This window comes from Choloepus didactylus, chromosome 15 (assembly GCF_015220235.1).
Source record: "Choloepus didactylus isolate mChoDid1 chromosome 15, mChoDid1.pri, whole genome shotgun sequence".
NCBI lineage: Eukaryota > Metazoa > Chordata > Mammalia > Pilosa > Megalonychidae > Choloepus > Choloepus didactylus.
This window is the reverse complement of record NC_051321.1, coordinates 29944038-29957238: the sequence shown is the minus strand read 5'-3', so window position 1 is coordinate 29957238 and position 13201 is coordinate 29944038. Positions and strand designations below refer to the sequence as shown.

General features: G+C 53.9%; 1 protein-coding gene across 1 annotated transcript in view; it reads right to left on the bottom strand.

The window, feature by feature from the left end:
- Positions 1–7285: 7285 nt before the first annotated feature.
- The window catches only part of SH3PXD2A (SH3 and PX domains 2A), a 246976-nt gene continuing 241060 nt past the window's right edge, over positions 7286–13201 (bottom strand). Inside the window, 3 exon segments of the mRNA XM_037804143.1 lie at positions 7286–8810; positions 8812–10613; positions 12571–12690. Coding sequence (XP_037660071.1) covers positions 8642–8810; positions 8812–10613; positions 12571–12690 — 2091 coding nt within the window. The 3' untranslated portion in view covers positions 7286–8641.

Genomic DNA, 13201 nt, shown 5'->3' with positions numbered 1-13201 from the left:
TGTGCCCTTGGGGGAACCTGGGGGTGGGGGTGGAGGGTTGGGGGTCCTGGGTACCAGAGGCTGTGGGTCACTGCGGGCCTCTGGGGCCTCTGAGTGGGCTGAGCAGTCAGGAAAGACTTGCCGGGGTGCATGGGCTGGAGCAGGACCTGGGGCTTGGACAGGTACAGGAGGGGCCCGAATGCCAGGTGAGCCTTGTTGCAAGTTGAAAGGGAGATGCCACTGCCCCTCAGGTAGCTTCTGGTCTCCACATTTGTGGGGCGCTGGCTGTGGGTGTTTGGGGAGGAGGAGCAGCCAAGTCCTTGAGGATGCTCACCTGAAGGCTGAGCCATGCCCTAACCTGGCCAGCAGCCTTTATGGGGCGGGCACTGCCACCTAGTGGCCAAGGAGGGGATGGCAGGTCCTCCACCCAGGTGACCAGGAGCTATACCCAGCTCCCCAGGATCAGGGCCTCCCCATCACTCTCCTTAGGCTCAGACCCTCTCTGTGACTGGGAGCTCAGCTGCATTCCCACTGGTGGGTGCCTGCTTATACTAAACGGGTGGCACAGCTGGGAAGAAGAGTGGGCCCTGGACAGAGACCTTTAGAGAAAATTTCTAGACGTGTTACCTGCTCTGGGTGGCTCAAGAAGCTGGGCTGGTGAAGCAGCAGGCAGCCGAGCCTGGAGAACGCAAGCCCCCGGCCCTCAGGTCTGGGCACAGGGTTGGAATTGCTCATTGATGGGGCCAGACCTCATAGGCACATGGGGTGTTGCCTGCCTACCCTTTCTCCAAGAAGGATCCTCTGCCTAAACCGGAACAGCCCTGCTTGCTAGAATCCATCAAAAGTAGGTGAGGGTCAAGGGGTCCAAGGCGAGAGGCCGTTAGGACCGCTGGATATGGGCCCTCAGCCCCAAGGGCTGCAGCTCTCAAATCCTTGGCCACTGTCCAGAGGGCTTCCTCCTGAGGGTGGGGAAGGGCTTGCAAGAGCTTGATCACTATCAACAGCGGGGAACTCACCTTCCTCCCTCCCACCCCCAGCAAAAGCCCTGTCCTCTCAGAGAACCCCCAGGGTCGAGTGCACTGCATTGGAATGATGGGGCATTTGCTGTTCTGCTGGATAGATTTTCTGGTAGCAGGAAGAATTAAGAAGTGATTCTGTTCAATTAAAAAGACCAAAAACTTTATTTCATTTTCAGGAAAATATAAGATGCATGTAAACATAAACAAAATACAAAACAAAACAACTCAAATTTTACAGTCTAGAAGCATGCCAAGACAGAGCATTTTCTGCCCTGTGTCCCTTTCCCAAGAATGCTGCATTTTGGTGAGGAAAACAATTTTAAAAACTCCACTATTAAAAATATTAGAAATATGGAGATAGTTTAGCACCACCATTGATCCTGCAATATTTTTTAGCACTCAAGCGATCCCCACTGAATCTGATGTCCTTGTCTCCAGTTTCCCTGCTGAGCAGGGAGAGGGACCAACCCTGCGGAAGGGCTCCTCCTGACCTCCTGGGTCCATTTTGACCCCATGGAGCCCACTAGGCGATGCGAGGGGTTGAGTGGACACCATGGATTCCCCAAAGTCCTGGGGCCTGTGACAGTCACTAGTTCACATCCCACCATGCAGCACCTTCCCATGCGTCAGGGACCTGCCATTCACACCTGCCTCGCTCCGGAGCTCATCTTCCTGCAGACCTTTTGGGAACTGGCAGTGAAACCCATTTCCCATCCGGTGTCTGGGATTTTACAAAAACCTGTTGTAGAGGACAAATTGTAAATTCAGGAATGGTGACTCTGTTTACCCTTCTTTGTCTGAAACTCTTAAGAGCAGTGTGTGCATACAGGGCACTACAGAATGAAAGGGGATACCCATGGATGAGCTGGCATTTCTCCTGGTCTTCTAGTCCAGCCCAGGGAGGCAGGCTCAGCAAACTGATTAACCACAAGCATCATGAACCTTGGGAATAACTGGTATCAGCAGAGTAAATGAGGTTGCCTCACTCCCAGATCCGCCTGCTGGAGTCTGGACCCCGAGGTTCCAGTTTGAGGATGGTGGGGCCCAGCTGCATGACCCATCATGGTCACTGGGTCTCTGACTCAATTTGAGTGTCTGGCTCTGGACTGGACAAAGGGAGGTGGGGAAAAGCAGCTGGGAATGTGGGAGATGGGTCTATGTTCTGGAGCCAGGGCTTCTGAACTCAGAGAAAGACTGGTCTGTCGCTGCTGACTGCGCTCCCCACGAAGTATACTAGTGACCAGCCAGTGAGAACCTGCCGGGTCCAGCTTGTGGGTCCGCTACCCAATGAGGAGCAGTAGTCTCTGGCCAGCTTCTCACATGGCCAAATTTAGGGGCTTTTCTAACCTGCTCTGGCTGGACCCCTGGGTGTTGGATCTCTAAATTCCCTCCCCACCTGCTCTCTTTTCCTTCCTGCAACACTCAGAATCAACTTCTTCCCTCTTCCTAATAAAGACAAAACTCAAAACTTGAAACCCTCTCTTAAGCCTTCTCATACCTTCTCGGTTCTGCCTAGAAGACATCCTCTTCTAGAAGCCTCCTTCCCAGTGAAGGGACGGTAAGCTCCAGCCACCCAAACACGCACACATTCATCTCATGGACTTGCCTCTCACTCACTTCCAACGTGCTCAGTCAGTCCTTTTGCTCTGAAACAGCTCTTCCTTCCTCACACACACCTCGTGAGATCCAGCCCATTAGCCAGGATGGAAGTGGGACCCAGGCAGGGACTTTCAGTGCAGGGGACCCCATTTTCTAAGGCCACTAAATGGGATGGGGGAAGGGCTGATTGTCAAGGTAAGTGCAAACTGAAGATTAAAAAGACAGGATTGTGTGGGGTGGGGGAGGGAGGGTGGAGATTATAGGCAGGTTGGGACCAAGGGTCTTGGAAGGTAGAGCCCTCCACCCAGCCCAGGGTCTTTAAGTGCCAATGTGCCCAACTTCTGGCCTGGGCACCCAGGTTGTTTTTCTTGAAATGAAGTTCTAAGACCCTGGCCCTGTCCTCTCACTGGCTCTGATCATTGAACTTGGCAACCACAGAGGTATGAAACTGCCCCAAATAGGGAAGATGATTTAGCCAAAAAGTTCAGTAGGATTCCTACTAAGTATACGGTTGGGCTCTGCCAGCTACAGAATAAAGGTGTGCATGAATCTACAGGGGCACGTCTTGCTGGGCTCACCAGGAGCAAGTTCTTGCCGTGGCCAGCCTGACCCAGCCTTGGAAACCAGAACCAAGGGGCCAGCAGCTCTTGTATTATATGGGGTTTCTCCCACCAATGGCGCACAGCACTGGTGGGAGGCAGCCTGCTGGAGAACACAGCTGCAGGTGGGCCACCCAGTGTGACCACAGCGCTGCCACACCCAACGGCATCTTTTTTCCATGCACTCATTTTGGAGCCAGGGACGGTGGTTTAGGCTGCTTCTGCTAGATCTGTTAATGCCAGTGTGAAGTTTCCAACTAAATTCTTAATAAAATAATTACAAAAAAAAACCCCCATAAAACAAAAAAACAAAAGACACATTGCACTCTCCAGCCAGAATTGTGTGTGAATCACACACACACTTGCTGCCAGAAGCTGCAAGCCCCGTGGGACCTGCCCAATGCCAAGGACTTGTTCAATGGAGACAGCTTGCCTGGTATTTTTTCCCTCTAACCCCGTATTATTTAGTTCAAGTGGGAAATTACCAACACTCACACGCACACACACTCCTAAAACACGGCCCTCAAAAAAGTGAGGGAATCTTAATTCTTTAGCACTGTGGATGGTTCTCTTTCCAGAGAGCTTTGCATCGAGATTCTCAAAGACTGGATATATAGATGTGTACACTCCAAGGAGAGAGACCACCCCCCACGGGCACAGTCCCACTCTTGGGATACAGATCCGTATCTGTACAGAAATCCACCAAATAGAAGGGCTGGAGCAGCAAGTGTACAGTACTGGAGGTGGAGGGGACAAGCCAGCAAGGATGTCCCCATAGCCCTAAGGGACAAAGCTCCAAGGGCCTGGACCCAGAGATTTCTCATCCTGCCGCTTTCTCTAGGAAGGCAAGGAGAGAGGCCTCGGTCTGGTACCTGTTGTAGGAAATGCCACCTGCACCGAGAGATCTGAGCAGCCACCTCAGACTCTTCTCCAAGGCCCTCCAGGGACTATCTGGGATGTCGGTGGAGGCAGCAGGGCTCACTCCTCAGGCTGAAGACACTGAGATGATTGGCCCAAGCTCAGCACCGGGCCCTGCTGCAGGCTTGTGGAATCTGTGACTTGCTGGGTATGGAGGGCTCAAGGCACCCCCCACACCCCCCAAAAAAAGAATTTGGTTACGTCTAGGGTTCCTGCCCACAAATGAACTGAGGTTACTTAGTTTTAGAAGGATACAAACATACATCAGAAGGATCATCTCCCAAACATCAGGAGAGTGGGGTGAGAGAGGGCTGCTGGGAGTCATTTTTAGGTCTTTCTGAGCAGCTGGCTGCAAAACAACTAAAATGAAAACAAGAAATGTTTTCTAGATGTCCTCGCTCTGCTCCGGGGCTGGGGATGCAGGAGGTCAAGAGGCTGCACGCCACTTCCCTGAATCCTTTTCTTCTGGGTGGACGACACCCAATAGAAAAGAAGTGTCACCTTCTGGTGGAAACCCCTATGTTCTTATTAGGGAAAGAGGAGAGACGACGGGGGTTGGGAGGATATAAAAACCCACCAGTCCCCCCATCTGCTCCCCAGTTACGATTCCTCCCAGCAGCCTCTCCCCCCTCCCTCCCTCCGCTGGCAGATGGGCCCGGGTCTCCCTCCAGCGTGCCCAGCGAGCCCCGCCTCCCTCTGGGTAATATTGCACTTTTCCTGTCTCTCAGCTTGTTTTCATTTTCAATTGAGAATGCAAAGTATTTGGAGGGGAGAAGGGAAAGTGAGTAACCTTAAGGAAATAATATATTAAATACAAAAACAGGTAAAGTAGGGGTTACTTGATCTATTTTTTCTTAAAAACAAAACAAACTACCAAACCAAGGTCTAAACTGAAATAGTTCTATGCCTACTCTTCAAATACTAGTAATATGAAAATAATGTTTGACCGAAATTCCCTAGTCTCTTTCCTTAGATGATAAAAGTAGTAACATGCCTTGCTGAGGGAAGCAATGGATAAAATGCCAGTAAAATATGCTGCTCTAACATCTGAAAGAAATTTAAATGATTCTATATAATGCCTTCGTCAAGATGGAGAATCAAGGAGGAAGCCTTTGGCCAGGCTGGGTCTGGGCAGGGCTGAAGCCTGCAGGGCAGAGGGCGGCCCCAGCCTGCCAAGCAGATGCACACCTGCTCCCCGGGGGTGGGGGTGGGGGGTTCCCTCTCACTGTCCCCAGGGTCCCACAGCCTAGGGGGGATGGTGAGGAGGGGCCAGCAGCCCAGCCAGGCCCACGGTTACACAGAGGGATCAGACGGGACAGATGACATTCTCCCCTCATAATAAAAAGAAAAAGGTCTTTAAACTGAAAGAAAAACAAAGCACCAAATGATGCATCTTCGGGCATTATATAAACCTCAATAATGACCTCGGAAGGGCTCATTATGATTAAAGTTGCAGTATACAGCAATACAACGCCATTTCACATTTTCAATTGCAACTAATGGGAAACTAGGTTTGGATGCCACTGAGATTTCATTTTTCTTTTCCTTCTTTAGTCCAATCTGGTTTTCTTCCAGATGGGTCAGGGCCACAGGCCCCCTCCCTCCTCCACCTGCTGCCAGCAGCACTGACCTCACAAAGCAGCTCAACAGCTCTAGGGAAAGGCCCCTTAGCCCTGGGAAGGGCTAGGAGTCCAGGGGCACAGGGCCTGGCATCTGCCTTTCTTGTTTCAAGTATTAAGTCTCTTTGGGTTTGCAGGGTTTGTGCTGTGCTGTGAGTTAGGGGTGATGGTTGAGGGGGCGAGGCGCCGAGACTGGGGGCCTGGCAATCTCTGGTCACGACCCGCATCTGCATGCTGCCAGCAGGTGGCAGCCGTCCCCACTTTTCCCAGATGCCTGAGCAACTGCCAGCATTCTCAGGGCTGGATGTTACAATGTAAACACGATGACCACACGAATTATCACATGGAAGGAGCACGAGGGCTAATGCAGTGGGGGAGGGCTGCCATTAGCTAGCTGTGCGGCTTCAGGCAAGTCATCTCCTGTCTCTGTGCCGCACTTCTCTCGTCAGTTTACAGGAGCGGGTGGGATGGAGTGACCTTCAAGGTCCCTTATACCCCTGCCTAATGGCCATTACTTGGATCACTGGGATCAAGGAGAGAAGGTCCTCGAGGGGCTGGGAGCATGTGGGCCTCATGGGTGGTGGAGAGTCCGATGGGCAGTGCAGACGGGGAGAAACTAGGAACAGAGGCCCCGGGGGGCACCGTGGTCCATCTGACTGAGATGCTCTGTGCCGGGCAGACGTGTCCTACCCCCTCCTGACCTGGCTGGTGCACCCACGATCGAACTGGCTCAGTGCAGACATTTGAGGAGTGAGGCCGCCGGGGCCCTCCCCCTGGAAGACAGCTACATGGAAGGTCCTTTGACCCAACAGCCACTCTACTTGTAAATTTTATTTTAAATAATCATAAATTACTTTTTTTTCCTTTAATAAATATGTGCTGTTTAAAAATGAGAAAAGTATATACTGCATCTTTAAGTAATGCACTTTGCTTTCTGGGTTTCTTTCCATTCCACCTTATTAAAGTGCATTAATCAAAAAATAATGAACCACTTCTTTATCATTATTGTTCAAAAAAGTCAACATAATATTAATAAAGACACTAAACCACTACCATTAGTACTGCAATCTAGCAGATTAACTTGATATCCTGCTCTATTTAACACTGTCCAGCAGAAGAAAATAACTAATTTCAATTTTAAACAAACACAGACAAAACAAAACAATCTCCCCATAGCCCTTTGACCAAGAACGCGAGCAGGTTGCGCTAGCTGCCAGGCATGGGTGTGTGCTGAGGGAGGGGGCTTGTGGGAGCCCACAAGGCAAGGCCTCTGGGATCTGGGAGGCGGTGGGGTCCAGAAGGACAGAGGCCCTGGCCCAGCGCCTGGGTGGGGAGTGGGATGGAGAGAGGGCCTTTCCTCCTCTGTAGAACACACTAACCCTCAGTCCAGGAGTCCTGGCAGCTGAGTCTGTGGCTGTGAAGCCTGATCTGTCTGAAGTCAAGGCACGTGTGGAAATCCACTCCCAGCAAAGGGGGAGTCCTTGGGGAAGCCGCTTCAGCTTCCGGAGTGTCCACCTCCAAAATGTCAACAATTGAAAAACACAACCCAAAGTTGACACGGGACCTGCAGGCAACTTTATTCTTTTGTTTCTCTCTTCACTGGGGCACTGCCCCTTGGGAAGACCAGGTTGGCTCCTGGCACGCGGATCCTCCATCTTTTTGGGTACCTGTGGTATCCCAGCCGGGTTCCCCTCGGCCCAGGGTGGCGGCACACACTCAGGATGGCGGTGGCCCTGCAGCCGGGAGGTGCCTGCCCCAGACAGCTGGCTCCTGAACAACACCCTCCTCGCTCCTGGGAAGGGTTCTTGCCCCAGAGGTTGGGCAAGAACCAGAAGAGCAATCTCCCTGCTTCGCCATGTCTGGGACCTGGGGCTTGCCTGGCCCCAAATCCCTCTGGCAAGCGCTTTGCTCCCTCCTCCCACACAGTGGAACTATTTTGGCTTGATGGTGGTGGCGGGGGGATGTTAAACAAAAACAAAACACCCCCACCGCCAGCAAGAGCACAAAAGAAAAGCCCATCCACTACCCAGGCTTTTCCCACAGACTAATCAAACGACCGCAAAAATAAGACTAAAGCCAAAGGCCCAAAATATGCAAATCAAGAAACTTCTCCTAAAACAGGTGGAGGAACCGCTCAACCAGAAATATCCAAAATAAAGTCTGTGCAGATTGAGAAGGGCCCGATGGCTTCGCTCACTCTGCAGGCTCTGGGGCTGAACGTGTCCTCCACGGTGCCCCGGGAAGGTGGGTTCTCTTCTCAAGGCTGGGGTGGTAACTGCTAAGAATGGTGATCCTCAGCAGCACCCAGGAAACTGCTGTTTCTTCAACCAACAGACACGGGCACTAGCCAGGCCCAGGGACAGGGTGAGTGCGTGTGGGACTCTTCCAGGCTCCAGAGCCAGCAGTGTCTCCTAACACCCACCTGTGGTGGAAGGCAGCAATCCCAGGAAACCCGGCACCACGCACAAGATACAAATTGGGGCCATATGAGGGCTACCTCTGGTGGCAAAATGCCAGCCACTGAAACCGGGCTAAGCAGTTTCAGTGAGCAGGGGACAGAGCACGAAGGCCTCTGACGCCTACCTCTTTTCTAGATTTGCAGCCAAGGCACAGTGGGGTTTCCCACCTGGCGTCTAGTCCATCGGCGAAGTCACCAAGGGGCAGACATGGGGCTCAGCTTTCTCTCCTCTGGGGTTCAGGCCTGAGGCTCCCCTGCCACTTCCCCACCATGCCCGCCCTTCCAGCTGGGGGACACAGCCTTGAGGGGCGTCTTTGAGCTGCACATCCTGCAGGGTTTTGTGTTGCCTCCCCCCCACCCGTTTTCCCTTTCTATGGTCTTCATCTCCCTGCTCATGCACAGGGGCAGTGACAGTGGCACACCGTGGCTAGAGGAGCCCCATGCCCTCACTTAGTTCTTTTTCTCCAGGTAGTTGGAGGGCACCCAGCCTTTGAAGGGCTTTGCCCCATCCAGGATCTGGCAGTACCACCAGCCATTGGGGTTCCTCTCCAGAACCTCCATGGACACCCCCTCCTGGAAGCCTGCCGTCTCCTCATCTCCCTCGTAGTCCGCGATAGAGATATACATCTTTGAGGTTGTTGTGGATGAACTGGGACTTCTCGATGGGCTTGGGGCGCACGGGGGACACGGGGATGCCGTTGCGCTGGGTGGGCAGCAGGGGTGCGTCTGAGCCCTGGCTGGCAGCCCTCTCGGCCAGGCAGCCTTTGGCCTCTGTGGCCGCTGAGCGGGCGGTGCTGAAGGAGGAGTTCCGGCGGACGCCTCGGAGGCCGTCGGTGGCTGTGAGGGACTCGTTCCTCCGCAGGGCACACGACAGATTGTTGTCCTTGGGTGGCGGGGACACAAAAACTGACTGGGGCCTCACTGCCACCTGCCGCACGCCGTTCCTCATCTTCACCGCCCCGGTACCCGAGGTCTTGCCGAAGCCCCCGGGTGGCTTGGAGGGAATGGGCGGTGTGGCCCTCTTGCTCTGGTTGACGGTGTTCAGCGCTTGGACCCGCTTCTCAATCTTTTCCAGGCTGTCTGACTTCCCCTCGTTCTGCTTGCTCTTGGTGGTTACCACATCCGGTTCTTTGCCGGAGGGGTCGGGTTGCTCATTCTCGCCAAGCACCAAATAATGGGAAGGGGCCCAGCCCTCCAGCTCCCCAAACCTCACGTACCACCATCCGCTCTCCAGCTTCTCCAGCACTTGCACCTCCACGCCTGCGGGGAAGCTGATCTCCGAGTCCTGGACCTTCTGGTAGGCACTCCGCGTCAGATAGGAGGTGGCCTGCCCTCCCTGATCCTTCCTGGTGAGACAAGGGGGAGCAGTGGCTGGGAGGGTGATGAGGTCGGCTGAGCCCCTCCTGGACCCCTTGTGGGGACCCTCAAAGGCCACGGTGGGGGGAAGCTCTGAATCTTCGCTCTTGGAACCCTTGAGACCACTGCGGAGCTGGCCCGTGGGTCTCAGTTGGCGCCGTAAAGTGCTGATGTCCATCTTCTCTTGACTCTGGGACTCTGCTCGGTTCAGAAGGGGCTTGGGCCGGACCAATGGCTTGGCCCGGGCACAGGCGGTCAGCCCAGACTTTAGGTCAGAGTCCTTCTTTGCCCCAACCTTGGGAGTGCCCCGGATGCCTGCGTCCGAGGCAGATCGGGGCTTCAGGTCGCTGCTGTTTTTGGTCAAGGAGGATGAGGAGGAGGAGGAGGAGGAGGAGCAAGTGGTGTTGATGGTGATGGACGAGGAGAAGGAGGCCGAGGAATGGTTCTTGCCCAGCTCTGCCTGGGCATTCTTCTCTGCCTTGAGCTTTAGGAGTGACGATGATTTGGGAGAGCCCGATTTGGGGGAGTTTTTCCTGGCAAGGGACAGTGAGGAACCCCTGGGGGAGTCACTGTCCCCCGAGGAGCCTCTGGCTGACAGGGTGTCATCTGCATATGGCCGGAAGCCCTCATTCTCGTAGATGGTCTCTTCCTCCAGGGCCACGTCCTCCGAAGACTCGCCCACCTTGAAGCGGGCCCGCTGCAGCGACGAGGCGGGCGAGGGCCTGTGGGGCTGGGTGGGCCGCCTGTCCCCCGAGCCACTGTCCTCCACGGGCTCCTCGCTCAGCTCGGGCTCGGAGTCGAAGCCAAAGGCCGGGATGTCATACTCAGGCTCCTCGTACTTGAGCTTCAGCGGGGAATCCTGGCTCTCGTTAGCGCCTGCTGGACCCTCCTCAGCCTCCTTGGACTTGCTGGGTGGTGCTGGTGGGGGTACCTTGGGTCGGGTCAGGGTGCTTGTGCGGCGGCTCAGGTTGGGCTTCTTGCGCTTGTCGATGTAGGACGCGGGGGCCCATCCCTCCTTCTCACCGATCTGCACGTACCACCAGCCCCCTGAGTTCTTGTCGATGACCTGGGGAAGGGGGTGGACAGGCCAGTGAGCTGGGTGGATCACTGGGACCCTATGCTGAGTTTCAGACTCTGGCTCTAGGAGATGTTCTATTTTGCAGATGAAAAAACCAAGCCACTCAGTAAGTGACCCAGGACACAACATGGTAAGTGATAGGGCCAGAATTCAAACCCAGGTCTCTATCATCTCATGGTTGGGGGGCCTCTACTCCCCAAGTCCCTTTCTGCTGCTCCTCCAAGTCTCTGGCAAGACCCTCATCGAGCTGGCCTCCTCTGTGGACCCCTGCTCCTCACCTCCCCCTCAGGTATGGTACTTAGAAGCTGCACTGTTCCCAGTCTCTACAAGACCTGCTATCCCACTGCTCCTGTCCTTCTCCTACCTCCAATATTGCTAGGTCCTCCCTGGGAGAAAGGCTCAGAACTTTGAAAGGGCCTCTCAGGTTAGAGAAGAATGAAAAGATGTAGGTGAACTGAACTGGAAAGCCTGGGCCTGAGGTCACAGCCTCCGTGCCGAGCACGTCCCCAGTGCCCCCACTGCCTCTGGTCATTTCCCTGCACGTGGAATCACACTGAGCTCCCATCAGCAGAAGAGATTTCTTTGGGTTGAATGGTTTTCTAAGCAAAGAGTGAGGGAGTTACCAGTCATTTCCATGCTAGTATAAACTAGTTCGAGATGCTGAGAAGTATGGCTGTCGGTTGGGCTGGGGTTCATTTGGATTGGGAAACATAAAGGGGAAACAATTTTGGATTTGTGGGACACTCCTGGAGGAGGAAGTCTGGGGGAGGGGGAGGGACAGCATGAAAACTGGCACCACACCATGGAAAGAGGGGCAAGGAAGGAAGGGAGGCCAAAGAATGCCAGAGGCAAGCTTTGCCTGAGACTAGCCCTCTCCTCCTTCCTTTGCTCCTACAGCCTATCCTTCACCCCAGCCCCCCTCCAGTACCTAAAATTCAAGCTCAGCTGGATCCTAAGAAGGACAGTTCTCTACATTATGAGCCTTTGGTAGGGTCTTCCGGAAACCTAAACACCACTGAGAGCAGGTGTTCTCTTGGAAATTTAGTCCCAAGTTTAGTCATGTGATTTCAAGCATGCACACTGGGACATCATCTCTTCACGAGGCAGAACCTGCCCAATTAATCTGCTGACAGTTTCACGTGTATTGAGATTTAACTGCATTTCTACACAAAGCCGCTCAAGGGAAATGAATGAGTCACAAATCTTCTCTGTCCTCCAGAACGTCCCATCTAGTGCCAGCCACAGAGTTTCAGAAATGCTGAGAGACGGGCTGGGCGGGGGACATCGCAGGGTCTGTCACCCCACTTAGCAGAGGGAGAGCTAAAGCCCAGGGGGAGTCATGACTGCCTTGAAGGCCAGAGGTGCCTGTGCTGTGGCTGTGACCAAGTATTCAAATCTAGTGCCCACACCCTTGCTCCACCCACTGGGACCACGTTCTCCCAAGAGCAGCACTTCCTAATGTGGATTCTGCGGACTCCTGGTCCCATGGGATACTCCTGGGACAGGGAGCAGGCTGGGGCCAAGTGGGTTGGGGTGCAGCCCATCCAGCCTCTCTTAGAGGCTCACAGTGCACACCCCCAGCTCGCAGGCTCTGAGAAATCTGGCAATTACAATACAAAAACTGGGGGGATTTGGCTTAACCTCCTGCCCTACAAACTCATTTGACCACAGAACCCGTGTTTCAGGGTGCCCCCGTTACAAGCCCCAGCAATGTACTCTGGGGAACTCTGCGGTGAGGGAGGCACTGGGAGGCAGCTCAGCAAGCCCCCAGATGAGTCCTGGGTTCTAGTTCTGGCTGTGGCCATTATGAGCCTTAGGCAAATTCTCATCCCTGTGGGTTTCTTTCTCTTTGTGGTCTTTCCCTCAGGAATGCTGTCAGATGAGAAATTTGGTAGATCTTTGACCAGTCTGAGTGGAAACCCTTGGCATCATGGGCAGGGCTTACCTCTGCCTTCTGTCCACCTCGAAAGCTGATCCCGTCGGAAATGCATGACTGGAATTCGGCAATGGTGTAGTACTCCACTTCAACGGAAGGGGGCTCTGGTGGCTTCGGCAGCTGGAACCCCTGTTGCAGAGGACTCAGTGAGCAAAAACCACCCCCTAAGACAGTTACCACCACCACTTACAGCTGCTGGCCAGCAGCGGGCTCAGATTGTACCTATCACCCGAGTTGCAGGGCATATCCCCAAGAGAATGTTCGCCTGACAAGGCCTCCTAATTAACACTTAGGATTCACTTGGGACTCGTCTGAGCTATCAAAACGATCACTGATAACACAGTAAGTTCAACCCTTACATCTCTGGTAGTCCAGTTTCCAGATGCTTCAACACCTGGGTCCCAAACAAAAATGAAAAAGCTGTAACAAAGCCCATGCACACGGCCCCATTGGGAGAGCCACCACCCTTCATGCCAGGGGTATGAGGCTACAGTGTGACATGACAGCAGAGGCAGGGCAAGGGACTAAACCAGCTCTACGAGTCAGGTGGGAGTGTGAGGGGGCTGTGGTGCTGGATGGGAAAAACCCTTGGTCAGTCATCACCAAGAGGCAAGCACTGACTACAACCCAGTATCTTCTA